Below are 18,921 nucleotides of genomic sequence, written 5' to 3' on the forward strand. Positions count from 1 at the left end.
GTAAGAGCAGTATACGGGCCGTGTGTAAGAACAGTATACGGGCCACGTGTAAGGACAGTATACGGGCCACGTGTAAGACCAGTATACGGGCCACGTGTAAGACCAGTATACGGGCCACGTGTAAGACCAGTATACGGGCCACGTGTAAGAGCAGTATACGGGCCACGTGTAAGGACAGTATACGGGCCACGTGTAAGACCAGTATACGGGCCACGTGTAAGACCAGTATACGGGCCACGTGTAAGAGCAGTATACGGGCCACGTGTAAGAGCAGTATACGGGCCACGTGTAAGAGCAGTATACGGGCCACGTGTAAGAGCAGTATACGGGCCGTGTGTAAGAACAGTATACGGGCCGTGTGTAAGAACAGTATACGGGCCGTGTGTAAGAACAGTATACGGGCCACGTGTAAGACCAGTATACGGGCCACGTGTAAGACCAGTATACGGGCCACGTGTAAGACCAGTATACGGTCCTGTGCAGGCCAACAGCTCATTATTATGTACAACTCCACATATTTTTGAGGTAGCAACGGGCACCCCATCTGTTGGGCCCCTGTAAGACTGCACAGGCTGTACCACGATTTGTCCGCCCTGTGCCATTAGTAAATCTGCCCCAATCAGCTGGAATTATAATTTCGTCACTTGTTATTATTAACAGACTTTGACAGAATTTTAGTTGCGGGATTTTAAAAGTTTGGAAAATAAAGGATTGCAAACAACAGAAGTGCTCCATCTTCACATAGGCTGTGACTGGTGAGCCCTGCGGCAGGAGAGCAGACAGTGCCGCTAGCTCAGCAGCTATGAGAGTAGCGGGAAGCTGCTTCCATCCGTTCCAGGCGCTGCTGTTTCCGGACGGACGTATTTGCAGGTTGCGCGCCGGCTCACTTCCTGGAGTCGTTGCGGCAGCTCTTTGCACTTTGCGGTCGGCACGTAGCGGCGGATACCAGCTCGCAGTGACGTCACTCTGCGCTCAGTGTTGTTGCTCCCGGTGTGGCGCTCATGGCGGGGAACTTCTGGCAGAGCTCTCACTAGTAAGTTACCGGCGGGGAGCCCGGGCCTCCGGGAGAGCAGGGCTGGAGCTGTATCTGTGTCCTGGCAGCCTGGGCTCTTGGCGACAGCCCTGGTGCTTGCGCGTCACTTTAGCCTTCTCCTTCCAAGACCTGTTACTTTAGTGTCCGAGCAGTGGGGCGGCACGAGGGGATGGTGAACTGGTCCGGGGGGCACGGGCTGTGGTTCTCTTGGCCATTTCACCTTCAGATCCAGTATTCCATTTTTTGGCAGGTGACGTGATGGAAATCGGTGCTTCTGCCATATGTTTAGACATTATTTACGTTCCAAGAGGAGTAATGAACTGTCCGAATTGGATTTATCTGCCCTTTATGGGACTAGTATCTGCAGTTAGTTGATCTTTTGTGCAGCGCACTGCATTACTGCATTGTAAAGCTGTCTATCGCCTATGGATTCTAGCCACAGACCATGCCGCCTTGGGGGTCCTCAATATGCCCCCAGGCCATAACAGTTCCATTCGTCATGTTGTGGGGGCTGTTTGTAGTTGGAAGAGACACATTCCCCCCCAATTACAACATTTAAAATGTTGTTTCCTTTGACAGTGGCATCTAAGAGTTTAAATTGCTGTGATCGTACCGATCTCTGATGCCTGCTGTAAGGAAGAGCCTTGGTCACTGAGCCCGCTCCATAAACGCAGTGTGCACAGCCGTTGTCACCCTCCAGGTTCCTCCAGGGATACAGCCGCCGTCCCTGAGGATGTTTCACTGTGACTGGCTACATTTACTATACCAAATTATAGCCACAGCATCCATATTAGTGCCATGTGCATATTAAAGGGGTCGTCTAGTTTCCAAAACCGATCTTCACATACCCTATTGGAGACTTAGGCACAGTTTCCATCTGAGCTAGTATTTCCCTACATGGGTTCCATGATACAAACAGAAGTCTAAAAATAATGCCCGTCAAGGACTTCTTGCATGTCAAACACCAACAGTGACTGACTGACCCCACTGACTATATTGGGGTCTATAGGTCTCCCATTATTATGTACAGCATTTTACAGGATCAAGTGGAGCCGTTATATACAGACGAGTGCTATGCGAGAAAAAATTGCATAGCACTCGGACCAATGTTAATCTATGGGGCAGCTCCCATCATCCTTTTTTTTTTCTCATCCGTATAATGTGTTAGGTGTCGGGTTCCTGCAGCTGCACAGCAGGGATCCAGAGCCTTGCATTCAGCGGTCTCCCATTCTCCATCGACCACAGAGGAGCCAGCTCAGCAATCCCGTCTTTCCCAACGCTCTGCTCAGACCAGCTCTGTAGGTCTGGTTGTTGCTGCCACCTCTGGGCCAGCAACAGCAACGCAGGCTGCTCAGCAGCAAGCCACTCCTGAGGCTAAGTCCTTCCGTCACTCCACTGAGCATGCTGACGAGACTATCTCCCATTGGAGATCGGGAGTCACATGCACAGGTCCTTCTCCAGATCTGATTGGTCCATCTCAGGGATCTGGAAGCTTCCGGAAGGTCCCGGCTATAAAAGGTTTGCATGGCTGCTCGGCCATGCACTAGTATAGACTCTAGTTGCTACCTGTGTGAATGATGACGGATGCATGGACTTGCAAATGACTCGTTAAGATTCCCCTCCCTCTGATATTACGTGTGTGGATAGGGAACTAGTGATAGAGTCAGCGCCAGTCAGTGGCGAGCTACAGGCCACAGTGCATATCATCCACGGTACTAGCGTCCGACAGTGTGCCTGCTACCGGGCATTGTCGTCCTGCGGCAGTGTTGTTTGCCGCGCTGCAGTCAGCAGTACTTATTGGCGTCCGCGTTTGCGGCGCCGTATGCACGGTAGGTCTAGAAGGACGCTGACCCTGTGTCTTGGGCCCGAGTCCTGTGACCATATACCGTGCGTACTTTCCGCTGGGACCTGTGAGTTCAGCAGGCTCAGCATTTGTGTTTAACGCCTCGGCGTCTCTGTGAATTAACAGAGTCCGCCCAGCGCACACCGGGTGACATTCAACCCGCGTGCGCAATACCGCCATATCGAGCGTCTGCCATTACATAGCAGCAGTGTAACACCTCTGCACAGTGGACCCCGGGCGGTGAACGCACTTTCTATTATTATTTAGTGCGTTCTGCCGTCCCTAACAATATGTGCTAGAGAAATCACAGCATGCTGCGATTTGCACCGTATTATGCCCGAGACTCGCCAATGCAAGTCTATGGGTGTGAGAAAAAAACGGATTACACTTGGACCATTCGTGTGACTTGCGAGAAATATGCACTGGTGTCCTTTAGAAAAGCTGGCAATTCAGTGCGCTATACTGTAAAATCACACTGACAGGTTAAAATGGAATACATGTATACACATAGTATAGGTGTGTGTGTATATATAATATATATTTCATAGAGATATAGATAGCAGAATAGCCGATAATTCGATTGTCGGCATCTGTAAAATCATTACAGAACCTGACAGGATATGAGACATGGTTTACATATAGTAAACCACTGCATATCCGTTAGATTTATATATGTTCCCTCACTAACCATGTTAGTAGTGTGTGTGTGTGTGTGTAAAATTTTGGAGCTGTAGGTGTTAAAGGATTAATTCACAGAAAAAACTAAACTGGCGCAGGCTCCCGCTCAATTTTCTCCGCCAGAGAGAAAGCCAGTGACTGAAGGCAGATATTAATAGCCTAGGAAGGGACCATGGTTATTTCCCCCACCCCCTAGCTAAGAAAAAAAATCTGCCCCAGCCACCCCAGAAAGATGTAAGATGCACCAATTATGGCACTTACCCTCTCTCTTCCCATTGCTCTGTAGCGGGTGGCATATGGAGTAATAAGGGGTTAATGTCACCTTGCTATTGTAAGGTAACATTAAGCCTGGTTAATAATGGAGATGTGTCAATAAGACACCTATCCATTATTAATCCACTATTCTGAAAGGGTTAAAAAACACACACAGACATTAAGAATAAAGACTTTTAATGAAATAAATACACATTTTTGCCATCTTTATTACACTCCCAATCCAGTAGAAGCCATCGTTCGCCTGTGTAAAAAAAAAAAAAAAAAAAAAAGCATCAGTATCCCATACCTATCCGCCTTACAGTCAATGCCCACTCCGCCATCAATCTCAAGTGGTTAAATAGTTTACAACCCGGAGTGGTGATAATGCTACCGCCACGGTTGTAAACCACTGTGGAATGACTGAGAAGCTGCCTGCGCAGCCTCCCCAACTGACCGGAGATGAACACATTAGCGTGGGAAAGTTTCTGAACATTTTCCCACACTGTCAGTTCACCGCTGGTCAGGCGGGGGGAGTCTGCGCAGCCTCACTGACGTCACTTAGACTGCGCAGACTCCCCGTCTGACCTGAGGTGAACTGACAGCATGGGAAAATGTTCAGAAACTTTCCCACGCTAATGAGTTAATCTCCGGTCAGGCGGGGAGGCTGCGCAGGCAGCTTTTCACTCATACCTCCGTGGTTTACAGCTGGGCCTGTCGCTATATAGTGCCTTGTGAAAGTATTTGGCCCCCTGGAAGTTTTCCCACATATCAAGATACCAAATGTAAATTTTTGGTGAAGAATCAACAACAAGTGGGACACAATTGTGAAGTTGAACGAAATTTGTTGGTTGTTTTAAATTTTTGTGGAAATTCAAAAACTGAAAAGTGGAGCGTGCGATATTATTCGGCCCCTTTAACCTAATACGTTGTTGCGCCACCTTTTGCTGCGATTACAGCTGCAAGTCGCTTGGGGAATGTCTCGATCTATCAGTTTTGTACATCGAGAGACTGAAATTCTTGCCCATTCTTCCTTGGCAAACAGCTCGAGCTCAGTGAGGTTTGATGGAGATCGTTTGTGAACAGCAGTTTTCAGCTCTTTCCACAGATTCTCGATTGGATTCAGGTCTGGACTTTGACTTGGCCATTCTAACACCTGGATATGTTTATTTGTGAACCATTCCATTGTAGATTTTGCGTTATGTTTGGGATCATTGTCTTGCTGGAAGACAAATCTCCATCCCAGTCTCAGGTCTTTTGCAGACTCCAACAGGTTTTCTTCAAGAATGGTCCTGTATTTGGCTCCATCCATCTTCCCATCAATTTTAACCATCTTTCCTGTCCCTGCTGAAGAAAAGCAGGCCCAAACTATGATGCTGCCACCACCATGTTTGACAGTGGGGATGGTGTGTTCAGGGTGAAGAGCTGTGTTGCCTTTACACCAAAGATATCGTTTGGCATTGTTGCCAAAAAGTTTGATTTTGGTTTCATCTGACCAGAGCACCTTTTTCCACATGTTTGGTGTGTCTCCCAGGTGGCATGTTGCAAACTTTAAACGACAATTTTTGTGGATATCTTTGAGAAATGGCTTTCTTCTTGCCACTCTTCCATACAGGCCAGATTTGTGCAGTGTACGACTGATTGTTGTCCTATGGACAGACTGTCCCACCTTAGCTGTAGATCTCTGCAGTTCATCCAGAGTGATCATGGGCCTCTTGGCTGCATCTCTGATCAGTCTTCTCCTTGTTTGAGATGAAAGTTTAGAGGGACGGCCGGGTCTTGGTAGATTTGCAGTGGTATGATACTCCTTCCATTTCAATATGATCACTTGCACAGTGCTCCATAGGATGTTTAACCCCTTTACCCCCAGGGGTGGTTTGCACGTTCATGACCGGGCCAATTCTTACAATTCTGACCACTATCCCTTTATGAGGTAATAACTCTGAAATACTTCCATGGATCCTGGTAATTTTGAAATTGTTTTCTCGTGACATATTGTACTTCATGTTAGTGGTAAAATTTCATTGCTATAACTTGCGTTTATTTGTGCAAAAAATGGAAAATTGGCGAAAATTTTCCAACTTTGAATTTTTGTGCCCTTAACTCACAGAGATATGGCACACAAAAAACTTAATAAATAACATTTCCCATATGTTTACTTTACATCAGCACAATTTTGGAACCAAAATTTTTTTTTGCTAGGAAGTTATAAGGGTTAAAAGTTGACCAGCGATTTCTCATTTTTGAAACACCATTTTATTTTTACGGACCACATCACATTTGAAGTCATTTTGAGGGGTCCATATGATAGAAAGTACCCAAAAGTGACACCATTCTAAAAACTGCACCCCTCAAAGTGCTCAAAACCACATTCAGGAAGTTTATTAACCCTTCAGGTGCGTCACAGGAATTTTTTGAATGGTTAAAAAAAAGAACATTTAACTTTTTTTCTCAAAAAAATTACTTCAGGTCCAATTTTTTTTTTTACCAAGGGTAACAGGAGAAATTGGATGCATAAGTTATTGTGCAATTTGTCCTGAGTACGCTGAAACCTGATATATGTGGGGGGGGGGACCACTGTTTCTGCATATGGCAGAGCTCAGAAGGGAAGGAGCGTTGTTTGACTTTTTCAATGCTAAATTGGTTGGAATTCAGATCGGACGCCATGTCACATTTGGAGAGCCCCTGATGTGCCTAAACATTGGAAACCCCCCACAAGTGACCCCATTTTGGAAACTAGACCCCCCCAAGGAACTTACCTCGCTATGTTGTGAGAACTTTGAACACCCAAGGGCTTAACAGAAGTTTATAACGTACAGCCGTACATTTAAAAAATCATATTTTTCTCCAGTCACCTTCCACGACAACTACATCGGAGGATGTCTTCCCCGACCTAATAGGGGACAGGAACACAAAGAGGTTAAATACCCCTCCCCTTCCTGCAACCACCAGTGTTTTCTTGTCCCCTATGGGGCATGAAGAGATCTACGATGGTGCTGCCGTGGCCGGCGATCGGGAGCACCCCACGTTCAGTACCAGCTGGAGATACCTGTCAGATGCCTGGCAGCCGAGGTCGGGGGCCTTGCTCTCCTCTTCTGGTGGCTGCTCCCGTCTCCGCCTGCATGGTGGGACTCAGGACTCTCCTGCGTCTCCTTTGGGGGTAAAGCGAGGTGGTGATGTACGTGCTGGGGGCCTCCAGATAGCTCTCCGGCTTCCTCCTCCTCCGTGCTGCCGGTCCCTGGGGGCTCACGCTGGCCGGGGGTGGCGTTCCTCCACTTCGGGCGTTACTGGGCTTTCCACTGGGGCGCGCGTCACTTCCGGTCTGTCCCTATGCGTTCCACGGTGAAGCGCACGTGCGTCGGGGGGCGCGTTACTCCTGAGACCGGCGGTCACATTCTGGGGCGTCCTCATGTGGTTCCCCCCCCATTGGGCCAAAGGGAGGAGGAGGTGCACAAACAACGCTGGACCCTCGATCTTTCAAGGTCCGGGTGAGGCGATCACCAGGTAAGACACCTGTCTGACACTGACTGTAGACGGCATGGCCGGTGACAAGCCCTCTTTCTGCGTTGGCGGAGCCCAGCTTACCCCCTCCTACTGTAAGTAGCAGGCGTCCGCCCTGGCTATCCAGCATTTATTTCCTAAAATGGCGTAGCATACCTCTCTAATATGGGGGGAAAAAGGTCTCTGACCCTAAGAGGACCAGCCACAAGTGTAAAATGTGTGCTGCCAGACTCCCTCGACATACGGGGAAAGCTCTGCCTGTCCTGTACGGAGAGGTCCTTCACGCTGAGCAGCCCTCTCTCCTGGATAGCATCAAATCCCTCATAATACAGGAGGTTCACTCCTCCATGGCTCCCTTCTCCCAGACCGCCTCCCTCTAGGAGGAGGAAGAAAGCTCCGATAGGGCTTCACTCTATTGTCGGTAGACAGGACCACTCTGCAAATGTCGAGAGTGTGGAAGGTCTCTTCCTTAGGGTTGGAAGAGCTTGGGCCGAATGAGGACAGTACAATGTCCTGATCCCTATAAAAGTTTGAGTAGAAAGGCATGATCTAATCGCAAGATATCATCTGTAATGATTGCAAGGTAAGCTTCTTGAATTGACAGGGCCTGCAATTCTCCTATACGTCTAGCCGCAGTAATTGCGACTAAGAGGATGGTTAAAGGGTTAGGTTTTCATGGTCATGGAATCTAGAGGCTCAAATGGATCTTATGTTAGGGTGTTGAGCACGGTGTTGAGGTCCCAAGGAGGCCCCTGAATGCAGAGTTTAGGACAAATCGTGGCTGCCAAAGCCATAAAATCGTTTGATCCAGCGGTGGCTGGCCAGGTCAAGATTAAATAAAAAAAAAAAAAAAAAAATAAGTGCTGATATTTATACCTTTAGTGTGCTGGGGGGATAAGGCCCTGTTCTAGACCTTTTGTAAACGTCTAGGGTCTGTGCTGCACTGGGATGGAAGGGATCGGGGTGCCTGGAGAGCACCGGGGCGTAAACCTTTTCCCAGACCTTGGCATAGATGGCCTTGGTTATTGGTTTTTGGCTTTCCTGAAGGGTTTGGATTACCCTATCCTAGAGCCATTTGGCTCTTAGGAATTCGGCCTCAATAACCATGCTGCCAGGTTCCATTTGCCTACGTCCGGGTGTAGCAGAGGACCTTGGTGAGGTCGCTCTTTTTGGGGTAGAAGCCAGGGCTTTCCTGGGCCATGGTAAATAGGGCACTGTACCAACTTCTTCCAGGCCACAGAGGGGCGATTGGTATTGTGGGAACTCAGTCCGTCCGGATTTCCTGAAAAGTTTTTTTGCCCGCTTCGGTATGGGTGGGCAGGCATATGCGAGGTTGGAATCCCACCATTGGGTGAAGGGCATCTATTCCTTGCACTCCGTCCATGTGGTTGAGGGAGACTAATACCAGTCTTCGCATTTTGCCTGTTGGCGACTAGGTCCACCTCATCTTGAGGCTAGGGACAAGAATACCATCTGGTCCAGGCGCCACTCCTCCGGATGAACGTCTTCTCGACTGAGGAAATCTGCCTGGGTGTTGTCTGATCCTTTCAGACGCACTGACCAGGAGAAGATCCTTGCTGCGATTGCCTTCAGGCCGGCGTATTTCGTACCCTCTTGGATGGAGCTAGGCCACTGTGGTCATGTTGTCCGAGTAGATGCAGACGTGGCGATTTTGGATTAGGATCTATCTACTACTGCGCCCCAGCCTCGTTGGCTGGCACCTGAGCGGAGTGTTTTCAGGGGACGCTGAACCCAGCTGACTCCCTTCTGAAGATTTCGGTAGTTCAACCACCACCTCAGGGGCGGTTTAACCTGACCAGGGAGGGGAATCCTTCCAGACAATGGAATTTGTCACCGCGTAGGCCAGGAGGATCCTGGAATGTAAAAGCACGTGGCTTTGCAGAATTTGGGTGTGGGCCTGAGCCCAAGAAACCGCATAGGTGCATGTGGTCCGAGATCCTAGAGCATACATTGACTCTGAGGGTCGGTGCCCGCTGGTCCCTGAACCAGGTTCTTTTGTGGACAAGGTCGACCTGACAAGCCTTAGGTAAGAAGGAGGTCTTTCCCCTTGAGTCCGATAGAACTCCCAGAAGCTTCCTTCTCGTGGAGGGATAGACCAGGTATGGTATCCAACCCAGGGATCTTAATATCCCCGGGGTCTTTCCTACGTCCATCTTCTGACATGAGATAGATGGTACAGTGAGGAGGAAGTCGTCCAGATATGGGATAACGCCTATCCCTTGGCGCCAGATGAAAATCACTGCTTTCGCCATGATCTTGGAGAATACATGGTCGGATGGATTGGCACATGGTAATATGCACCCTTCAGATCTACCGTTGCCACAACCCCCTGATTGACTCCATTTTGAATCGCCTGTACCAGACCAATTCGTTTAATGGCTTCAGGTTTATGATGATTCGGTTTTTCTCCGATGGCTTTGTCACCAGGAAGGGACGTGCGTAATGGCCGTGTCCTTCTCCCGCTTTGGCACCCGGGCGTTCTACCAGAGCAGATCTCTTGGTAAGGAGCCCTGAAGGTGTGGAGGCTGTAGGGAGGTTACCCCTAAGCATTATGGGGAAGGACTCTCGAACACAATTTTTAGTCCATCTCGTATGGTACGGTGGACCCACTGATTTGTGGAGATGGACTGCCAGCGGGTGAAAAAAGAGCGAGAGACGACCCCCAACCATGCGTCATTGCTTATCTGGGGTCTGTTGATGGTTAGGGACAAGGATGTTCCCGCCCTTGCCCCCCTATACTCTTCCTGAGTATGTCAACAGGACCAGAGATTCCCAGCCAGTCTCTCATACCGGCACTGGCCCAGCCTCAAGCTGCTTAGCGGCTGTGATCTGACGAGGGCATGCAAATTCAGCTTAGAATAGCTGTTGACAGAGGTTTGCTCACGGGAGGGACGAAAAATCCATCTTCTAGGATTTCTATGTTCCGGAAGATATCCTTTTGTCCGAAGCCTTGTCCCAGATGTTATCCAGGACAGACTTGAACACATAGTGGCCCTGGAAGGGGATGGCACACCATTTGGAGACAAGTCGCCTCCCTTAGGATTTTAACCAGGGCACTCCTCTAGAGGAGTCATAAAGGACAGCGACTTTTGTGCCTACCCGGACCTGAGAAGAGCAGTCACGCTCAGCCTAGAAGAGCCGGTGCATTAAAGAATTACTAGAGACCTGCGCTACCTGGACCTGACGCCTATCCCCCCTGGTCTTAAGTTGTTTAGTGACCGCTAGCGGAAGCATCGGCTAGAACCTTGTTGCTTTCTGCAGTAGGGGTAGGGAGTCAGGTATCTTTTCCCCTGAGGTGCACTGAGTCTGTGCGTAATCATAGACAGGGCATGTGGAAGATATATTAGCTTCTAGCAGCTTTGCAGAGGTGTCCCAGGACTTCCTTGATAAGCTCTCAAAAAAAAATTTTTTTTTTCTTGATCCATTGGATCTTTGAGCTGGGACGAGTCCTCAAAGGGATAGGCTTTTTTTTTTTCAGGGAGGCCTCCTTTTATGGAGGATCAGATTCTGTACGTTCTCATGTACAGGACTCCTTCTTTGGGCTTCAGCCCAACATCTCGTCCTGTACCGTGTAGTTAACTTCCTCCTCCTCCACCCGTATCGTGCTCTTAACCATACTGATTAGCTCACCCATACGTGATATTTTTTGTTCCCTGGTTTTAGGGGTGGGCGTGGAAGAGGAACCCTCAATCTCCCAAGCGTCCACTCAATCCGAGGACTGAATTTCGCCAGAGTCTGAGTCAGATCTAGCGGATTCACCAGAATTTATTCATCCAGTTCTCAGGACGAAATAAGGGCAAGAAGGGGTCAAAGAACATGATCGCGAATTGGATCACACAATCTATCTGCCTGACCTACGCATCACAGGAGCTGGCTCCACCCACCTCACTGAGGGCACATTCTACCCGTGCGATAGCAACATCATGGGCAGAAAGGGAGAATGCTTCGTCAGAGCGGATATGCAGAACCGCCACCTGGTCGTCCATCCACACGTTCACCAGGCATTACAGGCTAAATTTCAATGGGGATTTAACATTTGGCAGACGAGTGCTGCAGGCCGTGATCCCCCGCCTAGGGAAATTAGCTGTTGGTATTACTCCAATGTAGCTGTCGTGGAAGGTGACTGGAGAAAATAGAATTAGACTTACCGGTAATTCGGTTTCTAGGAACCTTCCACGAAAGCTACATCGGAGGATGTCTTCCCTGCCCTAATAGGGAACAGGAACACAAAGAGGTTAAATACCCCTCCCCTTCCTGCAACCATCAGTGTTTTCCTGGACACCAGTATGAATAGTTACCACCAAAGTGCAGGAGTCATCCAATAAGAATATCAGAAAGGGAGGGAAATTAGTGCTATCTGATATTCTTATTGGATGACTCCTGCACTTTGGTGGTAACTATTCATACTGGTGTCCAGGAAAACACTGATGGTTGCAGGAAGGGGAGGGGTATTTAACCTCTTTGTGTTCCTGTTCCCTATTAGGGCAGGGAAGACATCCTCCGATGTAGCTTTCGTGGAAGGTTCCTAGAAACCGAATTACCGGTAAGTGTAATTCTATTTTTCCACAAAAATGATCTTTTCACCCTCAGTTTTTATTTTTCCAAGGGTAGTAACATGACCCCAAAAGTTATTGTGCAATTTGTCCTGAGTACGCTGATACCCCATATGTGGGGGTAAACCACTATTTGGGCGCACGGCAGAGCTCGGAAGGGAAGCAGCACCATTTGACTTTTTTGGCTGGAATTGGGATCGGATGCCATGCTGCGTTTGGAAAGCCCCTGATGTGCCTAAACAGTGGAAACCCCCCACAAATGACACCATTTTGGAAACTTGACCCCCCCCCCAAGGAACTTATCTAAATATGTGGTGAGCACTTTGAGCCCCCCAAGGGCTTCACAGAAGTTTATAACGCCTGGGCGTGAAAATAAAAAAAAATCATATTTTTTCCACAAACATGATCTTATAGTCCCCAATTTTTTTATTTTGCCAAGGGTAACAGGAGAAACTGGACCCCAAAAGTTGTTGTTCAACTTGTCCTGAGTACGCTGATACCCCATATGTGGGAGAAAACTACTGTATGGGCACACGTCGGGGCTCGGAAGGGAAGTAGTGACATTTTGGAATGCAGACTTTGATGGAAAGGTCTGCGGGTGTCATGTTGCCTTTGCAGAGCCCCTGATGTACCTAAACTGTGGAAACCCCCCACAAGTGACCCCATTTTGGAAACTAAACCCCCCCAAGGAACTTATCTAGATGCGTGGTGCGCACTTTGAACCTCCAAGTGCTTCACAGAAGTTTATAACGCCTGGGCATAAAAATAATAAAATCATATTTTTTTTTTTCTACAAAAATGATATTTTTGCCCCCAATTTTTTATTTTCCTAAGGGTAACAGGAGAAATTGGACCCCAAAAGCTGTTGGGCAATTTGTCCTGAGTAGACTGATACCCCATATGAGGGGGTAAGGGCGCATGGCAGAGCTTGGAAGGGAAGGAGCACCATTTTACTTTTTCAACGCAGAATTGCTGGAATGTTGCGTTTGGAAAGCACCTGATGTGCCCAAACAGTGGAAACCCGCCCCCAGTTCTAACTCCAACCCTAACCCCTACACATCCATAACCCTAATCTCAGCCCTAACCCTAATCTCAGCCCTAACCCTAATGGGAAAATGGAAATAAATACATTTTTTTTAATTTTATTATTTTTCTCTAACTTAGGGGTCCATAAAGGGGGGGGGGGGTTTGATTTACTATTTTTAGCGGGTTTTTATGTTTGGCAGCTGTCGCACGCTAAAAGACACTTTTTATTGTAAAAATATTTTTTTGCATCACCACATTTTGAGAGCTATAATGCTTCCATATTTTGACCCACCGAGTCATGTGAGGTCTTATTTTTTGTGGGACAAGTTGACGTTTTTATTGGTACCATTTTCGGGCATGTGACATTTTATGATCGCTTTTTATTCCGATTTTTGTGATGCAGAATGAACAAAAACCAGCATTTCATGAATTTCTTTTTTTTTGGGCGGGTGGGGCGTTTACACCTTTCTGCGTGTGGTAAAATTGACAAAGCGGTTTTATTCTTCGGGTCAGTGCGATTACAGCGATACCTCATTTATGTCTTTTTTTTTATGTTTTGGCGCTTTTATATAATGAAAACAATTTTATATAAAAAATAATTATTTTTGCATTGCTTTATTCTGCGAGCTATAACTTTTTATTTTTTCACTGATGACACTGTGTGGCAGCTCGTTTTTTGCGGGACATGATGACTTTTTCAGTGGTACCATGGTTATTTATATCCGTCTTTTTGATCGCGCGTTATTGCACTTTTTGTTCGGCAGTATGATAAAGCATTTTTTTTTTGCGTTTTTTATTTTTTAGGGGGTTCGCTAAAGGGCGGGACGTTATGGACGCGGCGATACTAAATGTGTACTTTTATTGCTTTTTTCTTTTTTTTTTTTCCAAAAAATAAATTTATTAGGGATTTTTTTTTTTTTACTTTATTACATTGTCCCAGGGGGGGACATCACTGTCATGTGTCAAATCGCTGATCTGACACGTCACACAGCGCTGTGACAGATCAGCGATCTGATAGGCAGTGAAGCAGGCTTCCTCGTGCCCGCTCTCCGAAGGCACTGAGGAAGCCGCCTGCCTGCAGGCCCTCGTGGCCATATTGGATCCGGGGACCTGCAGGGAAGGAGGCTCCCAGCGGAGCGCAGCACATCGCGCTGCGCTGGAGGTCTCAGGGACGCACGGAGGGAGCCCCTTCCCTGCCGATGCTTCCCTAATCCCCCGGTACACCAGTACACTGCGATGATGTTTGATAGCAGTGTGCCAGGGGCGGTTCGTGACCGCCCCTGACACATAGTGCCGGGTGTCAGCTGTGATGATCAGCTGACACCCGGCTGCGATCAGCGGTGCCCCCCCCCCCCCCCCGCGAGCGTCGCTGATCGCGTTGACGTACTATCCCGTCCCCGGTCATAGGGGCCCGTGGACGGGATAGTAGGTCAAATGTCAGGAAGGCGTTAAGGTTTGGGAAATAATTTTGTATCCAAATCCGGCTTAAACTTCTCCGCAACAGTATCACGGACCTGCCTGTTGTGTTCCTTGGTCTTCATGATGCTCTCTGTGCTTCAAACAGAACCTTGAGACTATCACAGAGCAGGTGCATTTATACAGAGACTTGATTACACACAGGTGGATTATATTTATCATCATTAGTCATTTAGGACAACATTGGATCATTCAGAGATCCGCAATGAACTTCTGGAGTGAGTTTGCTGCACTGAAAGTAAAGGGGCCGAATAATATTGCACGCCCCACTTTTCAGTTATTGAATTTCCACAAAAAATTAAAATAACCAATAAATTTCGTTCAGCTTCACAATTGTGTCCCACTTGTTGATTCTTCACCAAAAATGTACATTTGGTATCTTTATGTTTGAAGCATGATCTGTGGGAAAAGGTTGAAAAGTTCCAGGGGGTCGAATACTTTCGAAACGTACTGTATATATACGGTACATTATGACTCTGTGTATGTATGTGTGTATCTGTGTGTGTATGACTCCACCCTTATACCTTGGGTGATGAAATCCGTCTTACAGTGGTTGTTTTAATCTGTATTTGTACTTTTCAGTTAGGCTAAGTTCACACGTACCGGAACTCTCGCGGAAATTACCGCGAGAATTCCGGAATTCCATTCCGTGGGAAAATCGCATTTTAAATTCCCGTGATTTTCCCGTGGAAAAACTAGCATTTTGCAAGCGTAATTAGCTTGCAGAATTGCTAGCGTTTTCCAAGCGATCTGGAGCATCGCTTGGAGAACTGATTGACAGGTTGGTCACACTCGTCAAACATAGTGTTTGACGAGTGTGACCAACTTTTTACTATTGAGGCCGCCTATGCGGCATCAATAGTAAAAGATAGCATGTAAAAAATAATGAAAAAAAATATATATATTGTTGTTCTCACCTTCCGACGTCCCGCGCAGCCTTCCCACCTCTCTCCTGGTCCCAGTAGTCCTTTGCACGAATTACCGCGATGACGTCCGTTCTCGCGAGATCGCGACATCTCGCGGTCATTCACGATGACGTCGCGCGAATGACCGCAAGACTTCGCGATCCCGCGAGAATGGACGTCATTACTCGCAAAGGATTACTGGGACCGGGAGCGTGGAGAGAGGCGGGAAGGCTGCGCGGGACGTCGGAAGGTGAGAATAACATTATTTTTTATGTTAAATTCTATTTTTTACAGGGCTATGGTACCCAAAGCCCGGAGGACAGTCTCCTCTCCTCCGGGCCGTGGGTACCATCCGCAAATGTTCTGCTTACTTCTCGCATGATGTGCACAGCCACATGCGGAAAGTAAGCAGAACAATGCATTCCTATGGGTGCGGGATCGCCGCGATTCCGCAAAATTAATGAGCATGCTGCGGTTTTTACCGTGAAGCGATTCCGCCGCGGTAAAAACTGCAGCATTAGCACAGCATTGCGGAATCCCATAGGAATGCATGGGATGCTTATTTTTCGCGGCAAATGTTTGTTTACCACCTAAATGTCACTAACTTCTGAACTGACCGCTATAGCCGGGAGACTCTAAGGCCGCTATTTGGCCATGAAATGCTATGGCAAACATCAGGACCACACAATCATGATCTCGGTGTGTCAATTAGAAGAAGCCCCCACAATCTATTAACCATTTATTTGATGTAGTCACTTTTGACAGCAGCAACTAAGAGGTTAAACAGATATGGACGGTGCCAACACCAATTATTTGTGATACAGCAAGTTGTCAGCTATAGTGGACAGCCGACAGCTGCTGGATTGTCACCTGTATGGGGATATGATATTCCCTTATATCTCAGGTCAGTAAATATATGTATTGGCTGTCATGAAGGGGTTAAAATAATGCTTCCCTTCTCCCGACCCTGGCCGTCTTCAGTGAATACACCTTTTCTTACATTTGTCCATACTTGGGCTTTTGTTTTCCCAGCTTGCAATGGATACTGGATAAACAAGATTTATTAAAGGAACGACAAAAAGACTTGAAATTCTTAAGTGAGGAAGAGTATTGGAAGCTGCAGATATTTTTTACAAATGGTAAGTAGTTTAATGTTTTTTTGTTTTTTTTCTTTTGTACATGAAGTTAATCTACTGCAGTCTTTCAGGAATCTCATTATTGGTTATGACTTGTTTTGTGATAGATCTGGCTGACTTCAAAGGGGTTGTACATGTTGTGAAAAAGCATGGCTGTATTCTTCCTAAAAACAAACCACACCTGTTTATGGGTTGTGTGGTATCACTGCTGTAGTGAAGAATGGAGCTTAGCTGCAATACCATACACAACCTGTGGACAGATGTGGTACTGTCAAGTTGTTCTGCTACTATACAATCAATTTGACATTTTCTTAACCCCTTGATGGCGTAGGCCATGCATTTCCAAAGCCAGGGCTGTTTTATAAGGCCAGCAATTAATTGCCTGTAAAAGACACCAGTGATTGGAGCCAACTCCGATCATTTCAGTATAAAAACACATAAATGCCTCTGTCAGTGTGACAGCATGTGATGTGACTGTTCTGGCACCTGTTTGCCCTGCAATGAGGGCATGGGTATTATATTCCACAACAGAGAAAAGACCCTCCCGTCGCTCCCATCTTTGTAATTCCATAAAGGCTCCCCTTATGCAGGGCTTTATGAAATATTGATAGCACTCATGCCAAAATTACGGTCCTTTGCGAGCCTGATCAGTAAGTTATATAACATACTCTTAAAGAGAACCTAACTTGTCAGCAGGATTGTGCTCCGTAACCTATAGACAGTGTAAGGTTGACACCGTTATACTGATTAAAATGATATCTTGGTCGATGAAATCCGTCTTGTGGTTGTTGTTTAATCTTTATTTTTAGTTTTGAGTTAATGAGAATCTCGTGCCATGGGGCGGCCTGTGGGGGGGGGGTCTTCATATGGTGCTTTGCTTAGGTATTTATACTGATGGCTTATGACAGGTCACTGACCTGCCCCCTATTTTACTTAACTATATATCACTTTTTTTTTTTTTTTTTTACAAACAATATATGTCCAACAAGATGGTGCTGGATCAATATCGGACATTTTTCTGATTTTGCATGGACCACGTGATTCACAAGAAAATCATGTAACTGTGAACCGCTCCATAGACGTTCATAGCTACGAGTGCTGTGCGTGAAATAAAGGGATAGCTCTCGTCCATGAAAAACAGATGTGTGAATGGGGCTTTAGGCTAACCTAAGATACAGGCGAACAAAGACTATCGTGTGTTGCTCTTACTTCCACTTGATATAAATACAAAGCACCGGAATACAAGAGTTTCACATGATCAAGCCGCATCTGTAGATGTGATGTCAGTGGAGTTTAAATGACAGTTATGTCCGTGTAGCATGCAGTGTTTTTAGTGCTGTGTGACATGCGTGTAGTTGATTTATTCTTATGGTACTTTTATTTCTTTAGTCATCCAAGCTTTAGGGGAACATCTTAAATTAAGACAGCAAGTCATCGCTACCGCTACTGTTTACTTTAAAAGATTCTATGCCCGGTAAGTTTAGCAGCTTCATATTCCTTGTGTGTTACTTAGTAATTTAAAATTTTTGAACTGACCATAACACATAAGTCACTACAAGGATGTGTGGGGTATTCATCAGTCAGTTGGCACCATACAAGAGACGTCTGTATTGTTACAGGAGTGTCGGTGATCCTACCAGTCTGCCTATAAACCTTTCTGCAAGGGGTTGCAAAATGAGATATTGTTCTCTCGTCTGTTACCTGACAGTACTAATAGTGCACTATGGGATGCTTGGAGAAACTTCTACAGGGTTTGTCCAGTGGTTATTGTACTGAAAGTGGTGGCTCTTAGACTGTTACAATAGGAACAAAAATACAGTCATAGATGGTCAAGGGAATAAAGGACTCTGCTGCTGTAGAAATTTATGGAGGTTTTCCAAGTTAATTAAAAACAGCATAAAGTCTTCAATAAAACTAAAATAAGGAAGTAATCTATACTCGCCCATTTTATCCCTGCCATATCATCTTTTCCAAATTCATAACTCTATTCCTGCTGGTCTTCTGTTCTTTGCTGCAGCATTCACATCCTGTATACCCCATATAACTGCTCTAGCTTCATGACTACCATTCACGCTCTGCAACTCCATTCCTCCCTGCTGATCCTTTGGGATCAGGGGTCACATCCCATATACACCTAATGATGAATGCTTTCCGGATAAAGGATTGAAATGGATAAGTACTTAAACAAGACTGATAAGAGCTCTGTCAGGAGCTGCTATGGAGTGAGCTAAGCCGCTAACTGCTGTATCAAAATCAATGGGCCAATGAGAGCTGACTAAGATGTTAGAAATTAACTTGTCTCCTGAAATGTACAACACTTACTTGGGCAGGCTTTGGTGGCTGAATCCCGTGGAAACAAGCTGTACACTATGCAACATGAAAGCTGGAGAATCACAGCTATTTCCATGCTGTCTAACTAATGAATGCATTTTAATAATTTGAGAAACTCCGTTTTAAGGTAATACCTATATCTGTAACATTGCCTCAGCATTTTCTT

General features: G+C 46.5%; 1 protein-coding gene across 3 annotated transcripts in view; it reads left to right on the forward strand.

The window, feature by feature from the left end:
- The first annotated feature begins 767 nt into the window (after positions 1–767).
- The window catches only part of CCNC (cyclin C), a 55,816-nt gene continuing 37,662 nt past the window's right edge, over positions 768–18,921 (forward strand). Inside the window, exons 1-3 of one of the 3 annotated variants that reach the window (XM_073589505.1) lie at positions 768–1,033; positions 16,321–16,427; positions 17,814–17,898. In XM_073589505.1, the coding sequence (XP_073445606.1) occupies positions 1,002–1,033; positions 16,321–16,427; positions 17,814–17,898 (224 nt within the window). In that variant the 5' untranslated portion in view covers positions 768–1,001. The remainder of the gene's footprint in view (positions 1,034–16,320; positions 16,428–17,813; positions 17,899–18,921) is intronic. The other 2 variants (XM_073589504.1, XM_073589503.1) reach the window with 2 other exon arrangements.

Source organism: Dendrobates tinctorius, unplaced genomic scaffold (assembly GCF_039654945.1).
Source record: "Dendrobates tinctorius isolate UK_male_01 unplaced genomic scaffold, ASM3965494v1 ptg000111l, whole genome shotgun sequence".
Lineage (NCBI taxonomy): Eukaryota > Metazoa > Chordata > Amphibia > Anura > Dendrobatidae > Dendrobates > Dendrobates tinctorius.